Raw genomic sequence first — 20,877 nt, forward strand, 5'->3', positions numbered from 1 at the left:
TCTTTGAATATATTTCATAAAAGTTGAAGATATGCAATGTTGGCCTGTAAAGGTTAATTTTTGAAATATGATAAAGGTGTTAATTAAGAACAATAGCTGTTACTCTTCTAGCTTCCAGCAATTAAATAAATCTTAGCCTGAGGTCATTGTTAGCATTCCTGACACTTGTTCTCAGTATCTCTGCTGCTGCAAGGTGAAATTACGTTAACATGTACAACGTATTCCCATGGAGATTCCTACTCCAGAAAGTATATTAGAATATGAGCAAGAATTATGTTATTAAAATTAGTTGGCTCTAATTTGCGAAAAGACAATTTATCATATTCAACTATTATTGTTAATAAATTACCTGTGAAATTTCTAATAACCCATCACATCACACCATCATTTTGAGACATTACTGACCGAAAAGCTGTTCTGTTCTATAATTGATACAATCTTAGGAGCCATCTCAATTTCTGCCTGTTGACCTTAATTTAAAAATACTTTATTGGGACTTCCCTGGTGGCGCAGTGGTTAAGAATCCACCTGCCAATGCAGGGGACACAGGTTCAATCCCTGGTCTGGGAAGATCCCACGTGCCATGGGGAGCAGCTAAGCCTGTGTGCCACAACTACTGAGCCTGTGCTCTAGAGCCCACAAGCCACAACTACTGAGCCCGTGTGCCACAACTACTGAAGCCTGCATGCCTAGAGCCTGTGCTCTGTGACAAGAGAAGCCAATGCAAATGAAAAGCCCACGCACTGCCACGAAGAGTAGCCCCTGCTCACTACAACTAGGGAAAGCCTGTGCACAGCAAAGAAGACTCAGTGCAGCCAAAAATAAATAAATCAATAAATGAATAAATAAATTTATTAGAAAAAAACTTTATTGCTAAAAATTGCTAATCATCATTTGAGCCTTCAGCAAGTTGTAATCTTTTTTACAATAGTAACATCAAAGATCACTGATTATAGATTGCCGTAACAAATACGCTTCTGTTTTCTTCCCCTTCCTTTTTTATTCTTTTGTTGGTACTTCCTTTTCTTTTGCAGTATCTACTTCTTACTGCATTGACTGCTTCTTAGTGGTTAGTAGTTGTTTATGCATATTCTGGAGAATAATACTTTATCAGTATTAAAAGATGAGTGTCATCCATTTCTACTAAGTATCACTCTCAGAATGTAATGAACTTAGTCTTGGACCTGGCTCTGAAGAAGGTTCAAACTTCCTGTGGGTAGGGTGATGGCAGAGCAACAGTAAATAGCTTATTACATTTACAGTCTGGTAGATGTCACTATAACATGTTATTAATATAACATGTAAGAGATGCCTAGCCTATGTGTCTTTAAACTGCATACACAGTCTAGTCTTTTGGGACCCAGGAAAATGTTCAGAGCACGGTAACTAGATTTTCAGTTTCCATTTATATTCTTTCCTAACTTTTATCTGCCCTGATAATATTCCTGTGGTAGAGGTATTTTTACTGAGTTCAAGCTTGTAGTACTCGCCACATGACAGGCCAGTAAATCGAGAGACATGGTGTTGGGGCAAGGAATAGTGACTTTATTTGGAAAGCCAGAAGACCAGGAAGATGGTGGACTGGTGTCCCAGTGAACCATTTTACCCAAGTTAGGATTTAGGTCACTTTAATACTAAAAGGGGAGAGTGTGTAGCTGGTTGTTGCAGACTTCTTGGTGCCAGAATCCTTTGTTCTTGCAGCTGTCCACCTGAGTCTAGTCACAATGTTCCTATCACCCCTCAACAAGACAAATGTTGTTCTCTGTTCTGCAACTTTTTATCTCTATATGAATGGAAAAGTGTTATATTGATACTTTTAAAGATCAAGCCTGGGAGGCAGAGCCTTGAGAATGGGCTCTCATGTATATTTTAGGCTGTAGGCAACATCCTTTTACAAAGGTACAGAGGCAGCATAACTAAGAACAGGCAACAGAGCTCAAAGGTTAGGGCTAAAGGAATAGATCCAACATGGAGTCAGGTTTGTCCTTCTTTGTTACAGTATCTTTGTTCTCCTTTCTAGCTCCCCTTTTACAATCTGCCTTCTACCACTTTATAAAAGTAAGGCAAACCTGTCACACTCCAATTCTTACATTACTTTGGGGTATAAAAATCTCTGGGATACCATACAAAAGGGACAATTTCAGAGTGCCTTGCAGTGTGCCCTTAGAGAACAAAGCAAGAAAAATCAAATGGAGCAGCTTCTTATTTCATCCAGCTGACAAATGCTTGGCAAGGCTACCTTATCTTGCTTATAGTTAGAAATGAAAAATAGAATGGTGGTTATGGGGTTATGTATTAACATATACTTATTTGAGTTGAAAAAGAACATGAACTTTAGTGATAGAGAAGGTAAATATAATTTGACTTATTGGTTTCGTAACCATGACTGCCTTTGCTACTTAGGTTATAGAGTAGACATCCATAAATCAAATAAGTCTCATTTAAAGTTTTAGTGAAAAAATTTAAGCATATATAAATCACATCCTTTGCAATTGTATGCACTTAGGTAACGAAAATTTTTTAGACTTCTTTAAAGTATATAAGGGGCAACATTCTTTTAGCAGGTACATGAGAAAAAAAAAGTTGAAGACCACTTACATGGTTGGATAGGAGGATGGCAGAAGTTGTTTTCTGAAGGAGAGGGCACCAGAGTATAGTTTTTTCTTTTTTTTTTTTGGTTTTTGTGGTACGCGGGCCTCTCACTGTCGTGGCCTCTCCCGTTGCGGAGCACAGGCTCCGGACGCACAGGCTCAGCGGCCATGGCTCATGGGCCCAGCCGCTCCGCGGCATGTGGGATCCTCCCGGACCTGGGCACGAACCCGTGTCCCCTGCATCGGCAGGCGGACTCTCAACCACTGCGCCACCAGGGAAGACCTAGAGTATAGTTTTAAAGAACTTATGTTTCCAATTGCTGGGGTTAAATGATGACTACAGAGAGGGAGTTCCTCCTTTGTGGAACTTACAGAAGTGCAGAAGACTGACTTTGAGATATAAAAATCTCTGGAGTTCCAAACAAAAGGTACAATTTCAGAATGACGTGCCCCAGAAGGAGTGTGCCCTGAGAGAGCAAAGCAAGAAAAATCAAATGGAGCAGCTTCTGAACAAATATACAGTATCATGTCCATCAGTGGCAGTGCCATGAAGGAAAACTAAAGGAGGATGAAGGACATGGAAGTGATGGGGTGCTTTTTTTAGATAGAGAACTCAGGATAGGGCACACAGACTGATAAAGCACCATTTGAGCAAACACCTGAAGGAAGTGAGAGAGGGAGTCATGTGATTATCTGGGCAAGTATATTTCATGCTGAGAGAGCAGTAAATGTAATGAATGAAATAAGAATGATTGATATGTTTAAGAACAGTAAAAAGCCAGTGTGACTGTACCATAGGCAAATGGGAATGTAATAGGCAGTGAAGTTTGAAACGTGGTGGGAACCTAGGGGTATTTAAAGCTGTGCTGTCCTGTATGATAGCCACTACCTGTATGTGGCTATTTAAATAGAATTAAAGATTCATTAAATCGGTTCTATTAGCCATGTTTCAACTGCTCACTAATCACTTACATGTGGTTTAGAGGTTTCTTTAAGATATGAATGTTGCAAGCAAGCAGTCATATTAGCCTTTGGCTTCTTTTGTTGTAATTTTTATTTTGGTATACTTTTTTTTTTTTTTTTTGCGGTACGTGGGCCTCTCAGTGTTGTGGCCTCTCCCGTTGCGGAGCACAGGCTCCCGACGCGGAGCACAGGCTCCCGACGCGCAGGCTCAGCGGCCATGGCTCACGGGCCCAGCCGCTACAGGGCATGTGGGATCTTCCCAGAGCGGGGCACGAACCCGTGTTCCCTGCATCGGCAGGCGGACTCTCAACCACTGCGCCACCAGGGAAACCCCTATTTTGGTATACTTTTAAACTTTTTTAAAAAGTTACAGATATACTACAAGGAACTCCCTTATGCCACTTATCCAAATTCACCAATTGTTTACATTTTGCCCATTTGTTTTATTTTCCTCCCCCCCACATGCATATATATAAATAATATGTGTGTGTATGTAAGTCAAATCCATACCCATTATTTTTGGGAGCACCCATTTTAGAGTAAGTTGAGATATTGTGCCCTTTTTCCTTAAATACTTGAATATGTACTTCCTAAGAACTGAGCTTTTTTTTTTTTTAAAACCGAAGTCAGCAGTTAATCAAAATCAGGAAATTATCATAGATACAATAGTATTCTAATCCATAATAGAAGTTCAAATTTTATCACTTGTCCCAATAATATTCCTTACAACAATCTCTTCCTCCCATCCCCAACTTCTACCCACTCACCACCCTTGATCCCTTACCCCCTGGGTCCTGTATCCACTCCAGACCCTCCAGGATCGTGTATCACAATTTGTTTATTTATTTATTTATTTAAAGATTTAATTTTATTTATTTTTGGCTGTGTTGGGTCTTCATTGCTGCATGTGGGCTTTCTCTAGTTGCAGCGAGCGGGGGCTACTCTTCGTTGTGGTGCACAGACTTCTTCTTGCGGTGGCTTCTCGTGTTGTGGAGCACGGGCTCTAGGCTTGTGGGCTTCAGTAGTTGCAGCACGCAGGCTCAGTAGTTGTGATGCACGGGCTTAGTTGCTCCGTGGCATGTGGAATCTTCCCAGACCGGGGCTCGAAGCCATGTCCCCTGCATTGACAGGCAGATTCTCATCCACTACGCCACCAGGGAAGTCCCACCAGGGAAGTCCCGTGTATTGCATTAAGTCTTCCATGTTTGTATTGTAAATAGTGTCAATCTCCTTTAATCTGAACTGCTCTCTCAATGCTTTGTGTTTCTTGACCTTGATATATTTGAAGAGTACAGGCCAGTTATTCTGTAGAAGATCCCACAATTTGGTTAATCTAACATTTCCTCATTATTAGATTCAGGTTGCACATTTTTGGCAGGTATACCAATAATATTGTGTCTTCTCATCAATCTTGGCTCGTCTCAATATTGATGATGTTACCTTTCTAAAAAAAAATCAATTATTTATTTAAAAAAATTTTTTTATTGAAATATAGTTGATTTACAATGTTGTGTTAGTTTCAGGTATACAGCAGAGTGATTCAGATATATATATATATGTATACACACATATATATGTATATACATATATATTCATTTTTTACATTCTCTTCCATTATAGGTTATTACAAGATATTGAGTATAGTTCCCTGTGCTATACAGTAGGTCCATGTTGGTTATCTATTTTATGTATAGTAATGTGTATATTTTAATCCCAAACTCCTAATTTATCCTCCCTGCTTTGGTAACCATAAATTTGTTTTCTATGTCTGTGAGTCTATTTCTGTTTTATAAATAAGTTCATTTGTGTCATTTTTTTATATTACACATATAAGCAATATCAGATGCTATTTGCCTTTCTCTGGCTTACTTCAATTCACTTAGTATGATAATCTTTAGGTCCATCCATGTTGCTGCAAATGGCATTATTCCATTCTTTTTTAAGGCTGAGTAATAGTCCATAGTGTGTATATACCACATCTTCTTTATCCATTTATCTGTTAGTGGACACTTAGGTTTCTTCCATGTCTTGTATTGTAAATAGTACTGCTGTGAACATTGGGGTACGTGTATCTTTTCAGCTTATGTTTTTCTCCAGATATATGCCCAGGACTGGGATTGCAGGATCATGTGGTAGCTCTACTTTTAGTTTTTTAAGGAAGATGATGTTAGCTTTGATCACTTGGTTAAGGTGATGTCTGCCAGATTTCACTACTATAAAGTTATTATTTTGTCCTTTATGAGTAAGTAATTTGTGTCAAGGTACTTTGAGTTTATATAATATCCTGTTCCTTACCAAACTTTCCCTCCCCATATTTGGCTCTGTTTATGATTGTCTCACTCCCTCATTCCTTCCTTATTAATTGGCATTCTGGTATAAGGAAGAGGTTTCCCTTCTTTCTCTTTTTAGTTATCTCTTTGCTTGCTTGCTTATTTATTTATTTATATCTGTGTGAATCCACTGAGTCTTATTATTATTATTATTTTAAAATTAAGAACTACTAGGTGGTTTTCAGACTGGTTTTTGAGAAGCCCTGATTTTTTTAAAAAATTAATTATTTGTTTTTATTTTTTGGCTGTGTTGGGTCTTTGTTGCTGCGCATGGGCTTTCTCTAGTTGAGGCAAGTGGGGGCTACTCTTCATTGTGGTGCACGGGCTTCTCATTGCAGTGGCTTCTCTTGTTGTGGAGCATGGGCTCTAGGTGCACAGACTTCAGTAGTTGTAGCATGTGGGCTCAATAGTTGTGGCTCACAGGCTCTAGAACTCACGCTCAGCAGTTGTGGCGCATGGGCTTAGTTGCTCCACAGCATGTGAGATCTTCCCGTACCAGGGCTCGAACCCGTGTCCCCTGCATTGACAGGCCGATTCTTAACCACTGTGCCACCAGGGAAGTCCCCCCAAAATACCACTCTGGTAATAGTGTTTAGAAAAGATTGAGTTAAGAAACTGGCAAGTAGCAAGAACAATTAAACGATTCCTCTAGTAATTTAGATAAGCCATAACAAAGGCCTAAAAATACTACCAGTGAAGGGAGAAGGAGGTAGCTTTGCAGCTACTTGGAAGTACGTTTGCAGAAACATGATCATACCTCAGCCAGGTGATCAAGGTCAACATCAATAGTGGTATCCTATTGATAGTTTATAACTTTGATGAAAATGGGACTTACCTCTGTGGTCTTCCTCCCCCAAAACCCATAATACCAGTATAATCATGAGCAAAGCATGAGACAAATCCCAGTTGAGGGACATTCTACAGAATACCTGATGACCAGTACTCCTCAAACTGTCAGGGTCATCAAAAACTTGGAAGGTCTGAGAAACTGTCCTAACCATGGGACTTTAAGAAGATGTGACAGCTAAATGTAGTGTGGTATCCTGGATGGGATCCTAGAGTAGAAAAAGGACATTAGCCAAAACCTTTGGAAATCTGAATAAAGTATGGACTTTAGTTGTTAATAATGTATTAATATTGGTTCATTAATTATCATAAATGTACTATACTAATGTAAGGTGTAAACCTAGGAGAAACTGGGGATGGGGTTTATAGAAACTCTATACTCTTCTAATTATTTTGTAAATCTAAAACTGTTCTAAAAAATAAAGTTTATTTTAAAAATTATCAATGCAGATAGAAAAAGTAATATTGAATTTTAGAGCAGTGTTAATTTAAGGTGGTTGAATTGAACATGCTTGGTGACTGAATTGGGAAACAAGGATTAAATGATAACTCATAGTGTTTTGTTTTAGGTTTGTGAATGAGTAATGACATTTATCACAACACATTACAAAATATCTACTTCACAGTAGTCATTTGTGAAGGCTATAAAGTTATTTCAACAGTGCAGCCATTGTTCAAAATGTTTTGCCCCTTTTTAGAATCAAAATTTTTTTTGATATCCTGTATTCTTTTAGACATACCAAAGTAAGAGACATAGCAGTGTAGCAGTTAAGGGTGTGACCTTAGGCAAGTTTCTCCTTCTTTCTAAGCCTCAAAGTTGGCATATTACATAGTCACTGTGGACAGAAGATTGTGAAAAGATGGCAGAGTAGGAAGTACCAGGAATCTGTCCACCTAGACAGTAGTTGCACTGGCAGAATCTGTCTGATATTAACTATTTTGGAACTCTGAAGTCTGTTGAAGACTTGTAACTTCTAGGGGTAGGCATGGTAAATTGCAGTTTATTTGATCAGTTCAGCTCTTAGCACATTACCCATTCTCTACCCCTTAGCCACTGACAGGCAGCTGTGCTTGTATTCCTGGAACAGCCTGCATGCAGCTTATGGGAGTCAGGATGGGCAAAAAAGACCATGTCCTCCACATATTGGGGATCTGTGCTCTGATTCCTGATCACTGTTTATGATTGGACAGGTGCAAAGAAGTTGTTGTTGCACATCTCCCCATTGATGTCGCACCTCTCTCCACTGTTGTTGCACCTCTTCCTCTGGCTGAAGAGACTGCCAAGAGATTTAAAGGGCTCATGCCCTTTTCTCCCCTTCATTTTTTTCTTTTTCCGCTTTTGGGAGCCAGACACAAAAGACTAGGACATTCAAAAACAACTGCATATATGGAGAAAATTAAAACGTGACTGTGCATGCCCAAGGGAGAGGCTCAGAAAAGACCTTCGGATACCATAAGTTTACAGCTCAGGTTGGTCATCCACACAGAGACAGCCTATAACAATCAAAAAGACAAAAACAATAACAAAAAAACCCCCAGCAAATCCTGGGGAGGGGGAGCATCTGATTTTCAGAGTTACCACATTACTAGATTCAAATGTCTAGTTTTCAACAACAAAAAAATCAAGGCATATAAAGAAACAGGAAAATATGACCCATTCAAAGGAAAATAATAAACTGTATCTGAAGGAGACTTCATGGCATATTTGGTAGATAGAGACTTTAAAAGATTCTCAAAGAAATAAAGGAAGATGTGGGAAAAGCAAAAAAGTTGTATGAGCAGAATGGAAATATCAGTAAAGGGATAGAAAATCTAAAAATAAACCAAAAAGAAATTGTGGATCTGAAAAGTACAATAACTGAAATGAAAAGTTCACTAGAGTGATTGAAAGGCAGATTTGAGCAAGTAGAAGAATAAGTGAACCTGAAGATAGGATACTGGAAATAACTGAGTTCGAGGAACAGCAACAACAAAAAAGACCCAAGAAAGTGAACAGAGCCTAAGGGACCTGTGGGATACCATCAAGTGGACCAACATACACATTGTGGGAATCTGAGAAGGTGGGGTGGCGGGATAGAATGTTTGAAGAAATAATGGCTGAAAACTTAACAAATTTGTTGAAAGACATGAATATAAACATTTAAGAAGCTCATTGAACTCCAAGTAAAGTGATGTAAAAAAGACCCCACACCAAGACACATTATAATCAGACTTGCAAAAGGCAAAGAGAGAGCAAATCTTGAAGGCAGCAAAAGAGAAGCCAATCATTATGTACAAGGGATTCTCAATAAGATTATAAACATACTTCTCCTTAGATACTTTGGAGACCAGAAGACAAGCGGGCCTTTATATTCAAAGTGCTAAAAGGAAAAACAGTCAGGAATCCTGTATCTGGCAAAACTGTCTTTCAAAAGTGAGGGAAAAATCGAGACATTCCCAGCTAAATGAAGGCTAAGCTTGTTATCACTAGATCTGCCCTTCAGGAAATTCTCATTCCTGCAGGGTGAAATGAAAGGACACTCACGAAACAGTAACTCAAAGTCATCTTACAAAATGAAGATCATAATTAAGGCAAACACATGGGCAATTATGAAAGCTATTATTATCATAACAGTGGATTTTAACTCTACTTTTTGTTTTCTATATGATTTAATAAATTAATACATTTTTTTAAAAAGCAATTATTAGTCTAAAAGCTACTAGTATTGTAATTTTTGTTTGTAGCTCCACATCTTGTTTCCTACATTATTTAGGAGAGTAATAGATTTAAAAGAATCATTAGTTTGTGTTTTGGGGCACACAATGTATAAATACATGTTTTTGTGACCAGTAACCAAAAGGGATGGGAAAGAAGCTATAAAAGAGCAGAGTTCTTGTATATTATTGAAGTTAAACTGCTATAAATTCAAATTAGAGTATTATAACTTTAGAATGTTAGTATAATCTCCATGGAACCACAAAGAAAATGATAATGGAATATACACAATAGGAAATTAGAAAGGAATTTAAGCATTTCACTACAAAAAAACCAACTAAACACTACAGAAAACAATAATGCAGGAAATGAGGGACAAAAAAAAGCTACAAGGCATATAGAAAACAAATAGCAAAATGACAGTAAGTCCTTCCTTACCAGAACTTACTTTAAAAGTAAATGAATTCAACTCTCCAAAAGACATAGATTGGCAGAATGGGGAAAACCACATGATCCAACTACATGTTATCTACAGGTGACTCATTTTAGATCCAAAGATGCAAATAGATTGAAAGGGAAAGGTTGGGAAAAGATATTCCATGCAAATAGTAAACAAAAGAGAGCAGAGGTAGCTATATTAATATCAGACAGAACAGACTTATTTTAAAAGTTTCCAAGAAACAAAGACAGGTAATATATGTTAATGAAAGTTTCAATATAGCAATAGGTGTAATAATTATAAACATTTATACATCGATGACAGACTATCAAAATATATGAAGCAAAAATGGACAGATGAAGTGAGAAATGGACAGTTCTACATAAGTATTTGGAGACTTCAATATCCCACTCTCAGTAATGGATAGAACAACCAGAGAGAATATAAGTAAGGAAATAGAGGACTCAACACAATAAACCAACTGTATCTAATAGAGATACACAGAACACTCTACCCAATAACAGCAACACTATTAAGTCTCAGTAGATTTTAAGAGATGTACAAAATATCTTCTCCAGCTGTAACAAGTTGAAGTTAGATATCAATAACAGAAGTAAAACCAGAAACAGCAATATTTTGGAAATTAAACAACCAGTGGATCAGTGAAAAAGTTTTATTTTTCAGTAGCATCAAAAGATATACTTAGGAATTAACTTAACCAAGGAGGTGAAAGATTTGTACAATGAAAACGTCAAAACATTACTGCAAGAAATTAAATATATAAACAAATGGAAACACATCCCATATTCAATGATTGGAAGACTTAATCTTGTTAAGATGTCAATACTACCCAAAATGATCTACCGAGTCAGTGCAATCCTTATCAAAATACTGATGACATTTTTTTTGCAGATAGAAAACCCCATTCTAAAATTCATATGGAACCTTAAAGGACCCCAAATAGCCAAAATAATCTTGAAAAAGAACAACAAAGCTGGAGGACTCACACATCCTGATTTCTAAACTTACTGCAAAGCTACAGTAATCAAAACAGGTTGGCACTGGAATAAAGACAGAAATAAGCCCTTACATACATGATCAAATGATTTTTGTCAAGGATACTGAGACCATTCAATATGGAAAGGTGTGTCTTTCAACAAATGGTACAGAGAAAACCGGACAGCCACATGTGAAAATATGAAGTTGAACCCTCACCTGAAACCATATGCAAAATTTAAGTCAAAATGGATCAAAGATCTAAATATAAGAACTAAAACTAAAACTCTTAGATGAAAACATAGGGCAAAACCTTCATGACATTGGATTTGGCAATGATATCTTGCATATGACACCAACGGCACAGACAACAAAAGAAAAAATAGACAAACCAAAGTTCATGAAAAATTTAAAATTTGGATATTAAGAGGTAAAAACGTTCAGTTACAAAATGAGTCCTCCATGTGAAACGTACAGTGTGGAGACTATGGTCAGTAGTTATGTAATAGCTTTGTTAGGTGATCCTTTTGAAATGTATAGAAATGTCAAGTCACTATGTTGTGTACCAGGAACTAACATAGTGTTGTAGGTCAGTTATATTTCAGAAAAAAATAAGCTCATAGAAAAAGAGATCAGATTTGTTGTTACTAGAGGTGGGGGCCAAGAGAGGGGGAATTGATAAAGGCAGTCAAAAGGCACAGACTTCCAGTTTTTAGATAAATAAGTACTGGGGATGTAATGTATAACATGATAAAGATAGATAACACTGCTGTACATTATATATGAAAGTTGTTAAGAGAGTAAATTCTGAGTTCTCATCACAAGGATAAAAAATTTTATTTTTCTATTTTAAGCCCTAGAGCGGAACAACTTTAATTTAAAAATGTAACAGGTTTGGGCTTCCCTGGTGGCGCAGTGGTTAAGAATCCGCCTGCCAATGCAGGGGACGAGGGTTCAAGCCCTGATCCAGGAAGTTCCCACATGCCACAGAGCAATGAAGCCCATGCGCCACAACTACTGACCCTGCGCTCTAGAGCCTGCAAGCCACAACTAAGGACACCTGCGTGCCTAGAGCCTGTGCTCCGCAACAAGAAAAGCCAACACAATGAGAAGCCCACTCACCACAACAAAGAATAGCCCCCGCTTGCCGCAACTAGAGAAAGCACACAGGCAGCAAGGCAGACCCAACGCAGCCAAAAATAAAGTAAATAAAGAAATAAAAATTTTTAAAAATCTATATGCGGTAATGGATGTTCACTAAACTTATTGTGGTAATAATTCATGATTATATAAGTCAAATCATTATGCTGTAGACTTTAAACTCATATGACGCTGTATGTCAGTTATATCTCAATAAAACTGGAAGAAAAAATAAAAATAAAAAAATTCAGAAAAGTTCTAACCATTAGAGACTCATAAAATTTAAAAATAAAATATTACTGTACTTTGAGAAAATTTTTGTGTATTCTAAGACACTTAACAGAAAAAGGCAACCCACAGAATGGAAGAAAATGTTTGCAAATCACATATCTGATAAAAGATTAATATCTAGAATATATAGAGAACTCTTAAAACTCAACAGCCAAAAACTAAACAGCTGGATTAAAAAATGCACAATGGATTTGAATAGACATTTCTCCAAAGAAGAGATATAAATGGTCAATTAGCACATAAAGAGACGCTTAATGTATGGTATAATATGGGTGAACTATGGGAACATTATGCTAAGTGAAATAAGCCAGTCACAATAGGACAAATACTGTATGATTCCACTTATATGAGATACTTAGTGTTGTCAGACTCACATAGAATGTAAAATGGTTGTAGCCAGGGCCTGGTGAGAGGGGGAAACAGGGTGTTATTGTTTCATACGTACAGAGTTTCAGCTTTATAAGATGAAAAAAACATTATAAATGTATTTAATACCACTGAATTGTACATTTAAAAATAGTTAAGATGGTAAAGTTTGTATGTGTATTTTACCACAATAAAAAATATTCTGTGAGATAAATGAAATTTATACATAGTAAATAATAGATTCTTGTCTTTTGAGGGAGAACTTAATTTTTAAAAGAAGCTATAAGTTATGTGGGGCCTGGTTATTATTTGGAGGGTTTAACTTGTTATTAACATTTTTGATTGAGAGTAAGATATAAAAATAATTTTGTAGGACTAATTTTTGGATGGCCGATCATTTTTTAAGATAATTTTGTGTTTAGTAGAGTTGCAAAAATAGTACATTGCATTTGTTTGTCATTTCTTACTCTCCTACAGTCCGTGACAGTGCTTCAGGCTTTTCTTGTCTTTTCTGACCTTGGCACTTCTGATGAGAGCTGGTCAAATATTTTTTAGAATGTCCTTCAATTGGGGTTTGATGATTTCTCTTGATTAGATTGAGGATATGCATTATTGGGAAGGATACCACAGAGGTGAGGTGCCTTTCTCAGTACATTTTAACAGGGGATGTGTCATGTCAATATGCATTTCTGGTGATGTTAACCTTCATCATTTGGCTCAGATGCTGTCTGCTAAGATCCTGTACTGTAAATTTACTATTTTTTTCCTTTGTAATCAGTAAATATTGGGGGAGAGATGCTTTGAGACTGTGCGTAAACTTTTACCCACTAATTTTAGCATTCATTCATTTTTCTTGCCTATGGCAGTTATTTATTGTGGAGTTCTAATAGGGATTTTTAAATTTGCCTCATTCTTTCCACGTTTATTAACTGGAATTTTTTTGTTAGGAAGAGTTGTTTCTTTTCTCCCCTTACAAATTTCTAGTCAAGTTTAGTTAAGATCCAGTTGAACTTTATCAGTGTATTTTAATTTGAGAGGGAAGGGTTTGTGCTTCTTCTGTAAGTTAAGGGCTGAATAGAATCTTTAAACTCAGTTCTCTGGTGCTTTATAGCATTTTACTTTTGAAAGTTTACTTTTGTGTGGTTCTTATATTTGTTAATTTTGAAGTAATTTTTTTTTCGTGATAACCTGTATAACTATTGAGATGATTTTTCTGATTTCAAGTATCTCAAGACATAAGTTGGGGGAACATAGTAAAATTATATTTCGTGTTACTATATGGTTTTAAATTTTATAATTTCTGTAACTAGTTTGGAATGAAAGCATACCTTTAACTTTTTTTTTTTTCTTTCTCAGGCTTGAAAAGGAATATACTACAATAAAAACTAAAGAAATGGAAGAACAAGTTGAAATTAAAGTAAGCATCTTAGGACTTTTAAAAGTACTGAACATAAATTCATTAAAGTCAGTTATTTGGCAATAGATGTTATATTGATACATTTATTACCTGTCATAAATTTAGCAATGATGTTTGTATTTATTTATTGATATATTTACCATCCCACTAGATTATACTTAAAAACAGACATTTCAAAAACTGTGATCTGAAGTGGTTTTTGTTCTAGTGTGAAAGAAAGCAGCTTCCTTTTTCTGGATTTATTGGTGGGTCATTAGGAGAAAATACTTCTTTGGGGAAGATAATTATCATTTCATTTAAGCATGTTTTAAAAAGTTATAGAGAAGATAATCTGTAACATGCTGAGACTAACAGCAGTATAGTATAAAGGAGACCAAATAGAGTAGATCATTGCATTAGAACTAATTATGGCTGCCTTAGAGATGCAGAAAGCTTTGACTAATTAAATTTTCTCATCGCTAACCAAAGATTATTTTTGCATTACTGTTCAGAGAAACAGGTAGATTTTCAATTTGAAGGACATGTAAATTCCCACGTGTACCTTAAAATTCTTGTTTGTATCCCTGTAGGCCAGAAATTGTTGAGGGTCTTTGGCATTGTGTGAGCTGGGTGTTAAGGAAAATTGAATTGGCATTTATGCTGATATTTCAGGATGGGGATAATGAGTAGAAGCATGAGTTAGTGAAGGAACTCAGTGACTGGCTGATCCAATTCCTTACCTTTTATTTTCCCCCCAACTGCCTGAAAAAAAAAAAGAAAGAAAGAAAAGAAAAAAAGAAACAAAAACTAAACAAATTTATTGAATGACTCCACTTTTTAAAAAAAACTGTATATTTGGATGTGTCTGATTTTATACTTCAACCTGGCAAGACAGTCGATGACCATCTTATTTACAATTCCCTAGCCATGTATTAATTTAGCCTTGCTATAAAATAACACTTCATTACTCATACCCCAAATGCCTTTTTACTAGGGAATGGGTTCTGTTAAATTACTACTCTTTCTTACCATAATCCTGCTCAGAAGCCTCCTGGGAGACAGTCTCTTCCCTCATCAACTCTATCTCCCTTTTATAGATGTTTCATTTCCGTTTCTATCACCTACTCACTATCTGTTGGAAATACTTATACATTTTTCAGAGAGAGAGAGGAGGAGAGAAGGAAAAGATCCCTGTGGATGTTTTTCCCTCTTTTTCTTTCTTTTTTTTTTTTTTTTGGTTCTATCACCCACCTGCTGCTCTACTGTTTGCTTTTCTTTTAGATTCCATGAGTAAATCATACCCTCCACTTCAACTTGCTGAAAGTAGACAGTACATCATCCTGATGAGTGGGGAGAGAGTATGGGTTATTGCATACCACGAATATTAGGAACTGCAAATCAAGAATCTGAGGATGGGGGGCTTCCCTGGTGGTGCAGTGGTTGAGAGTCCGCCTGCCGATGCAGGGCACACAGGTTCGTGCCCCGGTCCGGGAAGATCCCACATGCCGCGGAGCGGCTAGGCCCGTGAGCCATGGCCACTGAGGCTGCGCGTCCGGAGCCTGTGCTCCACAGCGGGAGAGGCCACAACAGTGATAGGCCTGCGTACCGCAAAAAAAAAAAAAAGAATCTGAGGATGGGGAAGCCATCCTGTTCATTTCATCATGCTTGTAGTTGCAAAAAATAAAAAAAAATTAACAGTTCTATGAACAATCCTTGCTCTTGAAGAAGTTTTTTTAAAATTAAGTCACATGAATGTAGGAATAGCAAAGGCCTTTTCAAAAAGATCTGGCAGACATTAGCCTATATTTGCAGTTTTTTTCAAATTTTGATTTTTGGGGAAAATTATAGTTCATATACCTCACAAAATACTTTTGAGTATGTCTTAGGCAAAAACAGATGGCACAAAGTTGTTTATAGAGAAGAATCTGGGGGGAAAAAAGTTTAAAACATTAGTGGAGTGCATTGGGTAAATAAATACGCTGATCTCAGAGATAGTTCCTTTTATAAAATCTTGTTTCCACATAGTTCTTTTTTTTACTCTTGTACCATTTTCATTCCTTTCCTCATTCCTCCTGCCCTCTGAAGGGCAAAGCCAAAACAGTTTTTGTGTAACTGTACTTTTTTAACTTCATGTTTGCATATGTCTGATTTTTAAGTTGGACCTGGCAATTCATCTCATTCGCAACCAGAAGACCACCTTATTTACAATTAATTAGCCATGTATCATGAAGCCTCTCTCTTCGTTGGGAAATGTCACTTCCTTATTCAGTTCCCTTCCCCTCCCCCAAGGTCCCTTTTACAAGGGAATGAATTCTGTTAAACTAGTACTTTCTTGCCTCGGTTGTTCTCAAAAGCCTTCAGGGAGATAATCTTACACTGTTCTTTACAGAAATAGTATCATAATTATGTGATGTTTTGATACAGAAGTAAAAAATCAGCCTTTGACGCTGTGACATGTGTTTAAGGTTTGACCTTCGGGTCAATGACCTTTACGCTAAGAATTATATTTGTCAGCTCCCTCATCAAGACGGTGACTTTCAAGTGTTTTCCATTCCTTCTCAGAAAGTGTTACAAGGAAGATTTTGATAATAACGATTTCATACAGTAGATCTCACATTTTACTGTGAGAAATTTTTTGTTAATAGAAACACCTTTGTCAGTATCTTCTTCCAATCTCTTGATGTTCCACCTGAGAGGGAGGAGGTAGGAAATATTAAAATTCTAGCTTATATTGGGATAAAACACAGATCTTTAAAAAAGAAGAGCCTTTATCCCCTACTCTAATATGAATTTATGTTTAAATTTGTGTTTTGGGGTATAGAGATTTAAGCCCTGTGAAGAGGAGTTAGAAATTCTGACTGGTTTTTAGTCAGAATTTGGATATTTTTTCTTATTTCAAAAACTATGGAATATTCCAGATATGCTGAAAACTAGAGCGTAATATAAAAACATCTGTGTTTTCACTGCCTAACATAAAAAAACATGATAAGTATTATCTAAGTTATCCAGGAAGTATCTTGAACAATATAAAGTACTAGTACTGGCACATTTATTCAACACTTAATATATGAAGAATAATTTACATACACTATCTCCTTTCATTCTTCCAATAACCTTATGAAAGGGTTTATCTTTCTATGAAGAAACTAAGGTTCAGAAAGCTCAAATAATAAGCTAGTGGTCATACTGACAGAAAGTGGTAGAAGTCAAGAGTTTGAACTCTGATTTGGGTTTGTCTGAGACCCATACATGTTCTTCAGTGTATACACACTACCACTTTGCAAGAGAGACTTTAATGTATTGTGATGTAGGAAGGATTTGGATGCCCATTTTTTGTGGCATTACAAACTTTTCATTAAAAAATGAATAGCTACTTAATAAAATCCAATGGGGATATAATAGCTTAATTTATTTAAGAAGTCATTCATTTAACAGATATTTACAGTGCCTGCTACATGCCCAAACACTGTTCTAGGCACTTGATATGTGTTTATGAAACAGACCAATTCCTGCCCTTGTGGTACTTACTCTGGTATGGAAATCAGACGGTAAGTTAAATGTACAGTGTTTTAGATGGTGATAAGTGTTAAACAAGGAAAAAAATATCTTAGGGAAGGGAAAATAAAGTGATAGTGTTCGGATTAAAAGCTTAGAGAAGTTAACCAGGTTACCTTTGAATAAAGACCTGAAGGAAGTAAGGGAGCTAAATATATAAGGAGAGCAGGGTCTGGACAGGAGCGTACTGGTGAGGAGTAGTGATGGGACAACATGAAGATGAGGGAAGTGAAAGGAGGTACGGTGTTGCACATTGCAGATAATGTAGGGACTTGCTGAACATGTGAAGACTTTAGCTTCTACTCTGGTGAGCCACTGGGGTTTTCAGTAGAGAAGGACAAGATCTGACTTAAGTTTTCAGTGCATCTTCTGACTGCTATGTTGAGAGTATATTGCAGGAGGTAAGAGCAGAAGCAGGGATATTAAGTAGAAAGCTGGTGAAGTAATGCAGGCAAGGGGTGGTGGTGGCTTGGACTGAAGTGTTAAGAAATTATTGGATTCTGAATAGGTTTTAAAGGTATAGCTGATTGTGGAGGTGTCAGAGGGACAGAAATCAAGGACTTTGGCCTGAGCAGTTAGAAGAATTGCAGTTCCCAGTACCTGCAATGGGAAAGTCTACAGGAGGAATACCAAGAGCCCCAGTTTTGGTTATATTAAGTATGAGATGCCCAGGAGCTGTTCAAGTAGCTCCTCGAAATACAGTAAGTAGGTACCCAACTAACTCAGTCGGCTATATAGTACTGTACTGTAATAGGTTTATAATGCTTTTCATACAAATGATAGATTAAAAAACAAAACCATTTTTAATCTTATAGTACTGTACCTTGAAAAGTACAGTAGTACAGTACCACAGCTGGCATACAGGGGCTGTGGCTTTGAGTGAACAGGCAAGAGTTACTAACTGGAGCAGGGAGGGGAGGTGGGGGATGGTAGAGCTGAAGGATCATCAGCAATAGGAGACGGAGGGCAAGCTGCAGTTTTAAGAACGCACGTTCAAATCTTTGAAAGTTCGCAGTTTGAAGGTTCGTATGTAGGGGACTTTATTTTTAAAGTTGGAGTTAAGAGAGGACAAACTAGAAATAAAAATTTGACAGTTATTGACATGATCATATTAAAAGCCATGAGAGTAGATGAGATTACCTGGGGAATGGATGTAGTTAAATCAGAAGAGTACAAGAACTGCCTGAGAGTAAGCCAACATTTAAAAGTTAGGAAGGACTTCCCTGGTGGTGCAGTGGTTGAGAATCTGCCTGCCAGTGCAGGGGACACGTGTTCGAGCCCTGGTCTGGGAAGATCCCACATGCCACTGAGCAACTGGGCCCGTGAGCCACAACTACTGAGCAACTGGGCCCGTGAGCCACAACTACTGAGCCTGTGTGTCTGGAGCCTGTGCTCCGCAACAAGAGAGGCCATGACAGTGAGACGCCTGCGCACCGCAATGAAGAGTGGCCCCCACTCACTGCAACTAGAGAAAGCACTCGCACAGAAACGAAGACCCAACACAGCCAAAAATATAAATAAACAAATAAATTTTTTTTAAATTAAAAAAAAAAGGAACAGTTTAAAAGTTAGGAAGACCAAGAGCCAATCAGCAAAGTAGGAGAACACCAGGGAAATATAATGTCCTAGAAGCCAAGAGAAAAGAGTGTTTCAGAAAGAGAGAGCCATTTACTGTGTCAAATGCTAAAGAAAGGGGACTTCCCTCATTGCACAGTGGTTAAGAATCCGCCTGCCAATGCAGGGGACATGGGTTTGAGCCCTGGTCTGGGAAGATCCCATACGTCATGGAGCAACTAAGCCCATGCACCACAACTACTGAGCCTGCTCTCTAAGCCAGTGAGCCACAACTACTGAAACCCACGTGCCCCAACTACCGAAGCCCACACACCTAGAGCCCATGCTCCACAACAAGACAAGCCACTGCAATGAGAAGCCTGTGCACCGCAATGAAGAGTAGCCCCAGCTCAAAAAAAGAATCAGCACCAAAACAACCACATCTTATGAGCACACTGCAACTAGAGAGAGCCCACGTGCAGCAATGAAGACCCAATGCAGCCAAAAATAAATAAATAAATAAATTTATTTTAAAAAAGAACAAGAGAGAATGTGAAATATATGGGCAAAACTGTAGGTAAGATGTTGATTGTGGGATGTTGTGAAGTTCTATTGTGATTGATTCAATTTTTTCACTGAAATCAGAAACAAGATTATCATTTGAGAGTGACAGTGGGATGGAGGGTTGCTGGTTTGAAGAAAGAGGAGAAAGTATGAAATAGTGATCTGAGAAAGTGGGAGAAGGAATGGACTAAGGAAAAACATTACTTCTAGGATTCATTAAGAGTTCAACTGAATTTAGTGATTGTTAATTGAAATAAACTTTACGGTTTTATTTTTCTTTGGTCATATTTACTGGCTGAGGTGCAGACTCAAGAGTTGTCAATGGGGCTTCCCTGGTGGCGCAGTGGTTGAGAGTCCGCCTGCCGATGCAGGAGACGCGGGTTCGTGCCCTGGTCCGGGAAGATCCCACATGCCGCGGAGCAACTAAGCCCGTGAGCCATGGCCGCTGGGCCTGTGCGTCCGGAGCCTGTGCCCCGCAATGGGAGAAGCCACAACAGTGAGAGGCCCGCATACCGCAAAAAAAAAAAAAAAAAAAAAAAAAGAGTTGTCAATGTGTTGACCCAGACTAGTGGTTTCCCAGGCAAATATGCTCACTACTAAAGCAGAGGAGGGAAAGGGGGGTTAAAAGCAAGGGAAAGTCTGCAATGATTGGAAATTAAACTTTGTTTGGGAAGAAAGGATATCAGGCAGTGAGGGACAGTGAAAAGTTCTTAGGATCCATGGATTATCCCAACAAGAAGGAGGATTATTGAGTTTGGGTTACTTCATAAAATGAGTAAGCTGGAAAGAATAGAGTGGTTTGTTTGAAACTGAGATTCCCCTATTTTGGCATATTTAGGTGGTTTTTCATTTTTCATCATTAAAAAATAATGCTTACGTTAACATCTTTGTATATAAAGTTTTGTGGTACCTTCTATTTCTATAGTCAGTTGTAAAAGTAGAATTACTGAATTATAGGATATTAGTATTTTTACGACATTCAATATGTACTAAGTAAATTTCCTAAAGAATATTTCCAGGATATGTTCTTGGCAGCGTTTCCATTTCACTAATACCTTGGGTACATTAGGTATTTCATTCTTGGTCTCACTCTTAGTCTCATTTTCTTTTCTAATTTGGTAGGTCAAAAAAGTCTCTCTTTTTAAGTGTAT

General features: G+C 37.5%; 1 protein-coding gene across 9 annotated transcripts in view; it reads left to right on the plus strand.

Annotated features, from left to right (window-relative positions):
• EVI5 (ecotropic viral integration site 5) overlaps positions 1-20,877 on the plus strand; it is a 203,871-nt gene that overhangs the window by 86,390 nt on the left and 96,604 nt on the right. For all 9 annotated transcript variants that reach the window (XM_059082311.2, XM_067042691.1, XM_059082379.2 and 6 more), the window contains one exon: positions 14,014-14,074. In XM_059082311.2, coding sequence (XP_058938294.1) covers positions 14,014-14,074 — 61 coding nt within the window. The remainder of the gene's footprint in view (positions 1-14,013; positions 14,075-20,877) is intronic.

Source organism: Kogia breviceps, chromosome 1 (genome assembly GCF_026419965.1).
Source record: "Kogia breviceps isolate mKogBre1 chromosome 1, mKogBre1 haplotype 1, whole genome shotgun sequence".
NCBI classification, from domain to species: domain Eukaryota; kingdom Metazoa; phylum Chordata; class Mammalia; order Artiodactyla; family Physeteridae; genus Kogia; species Kogia breviceps.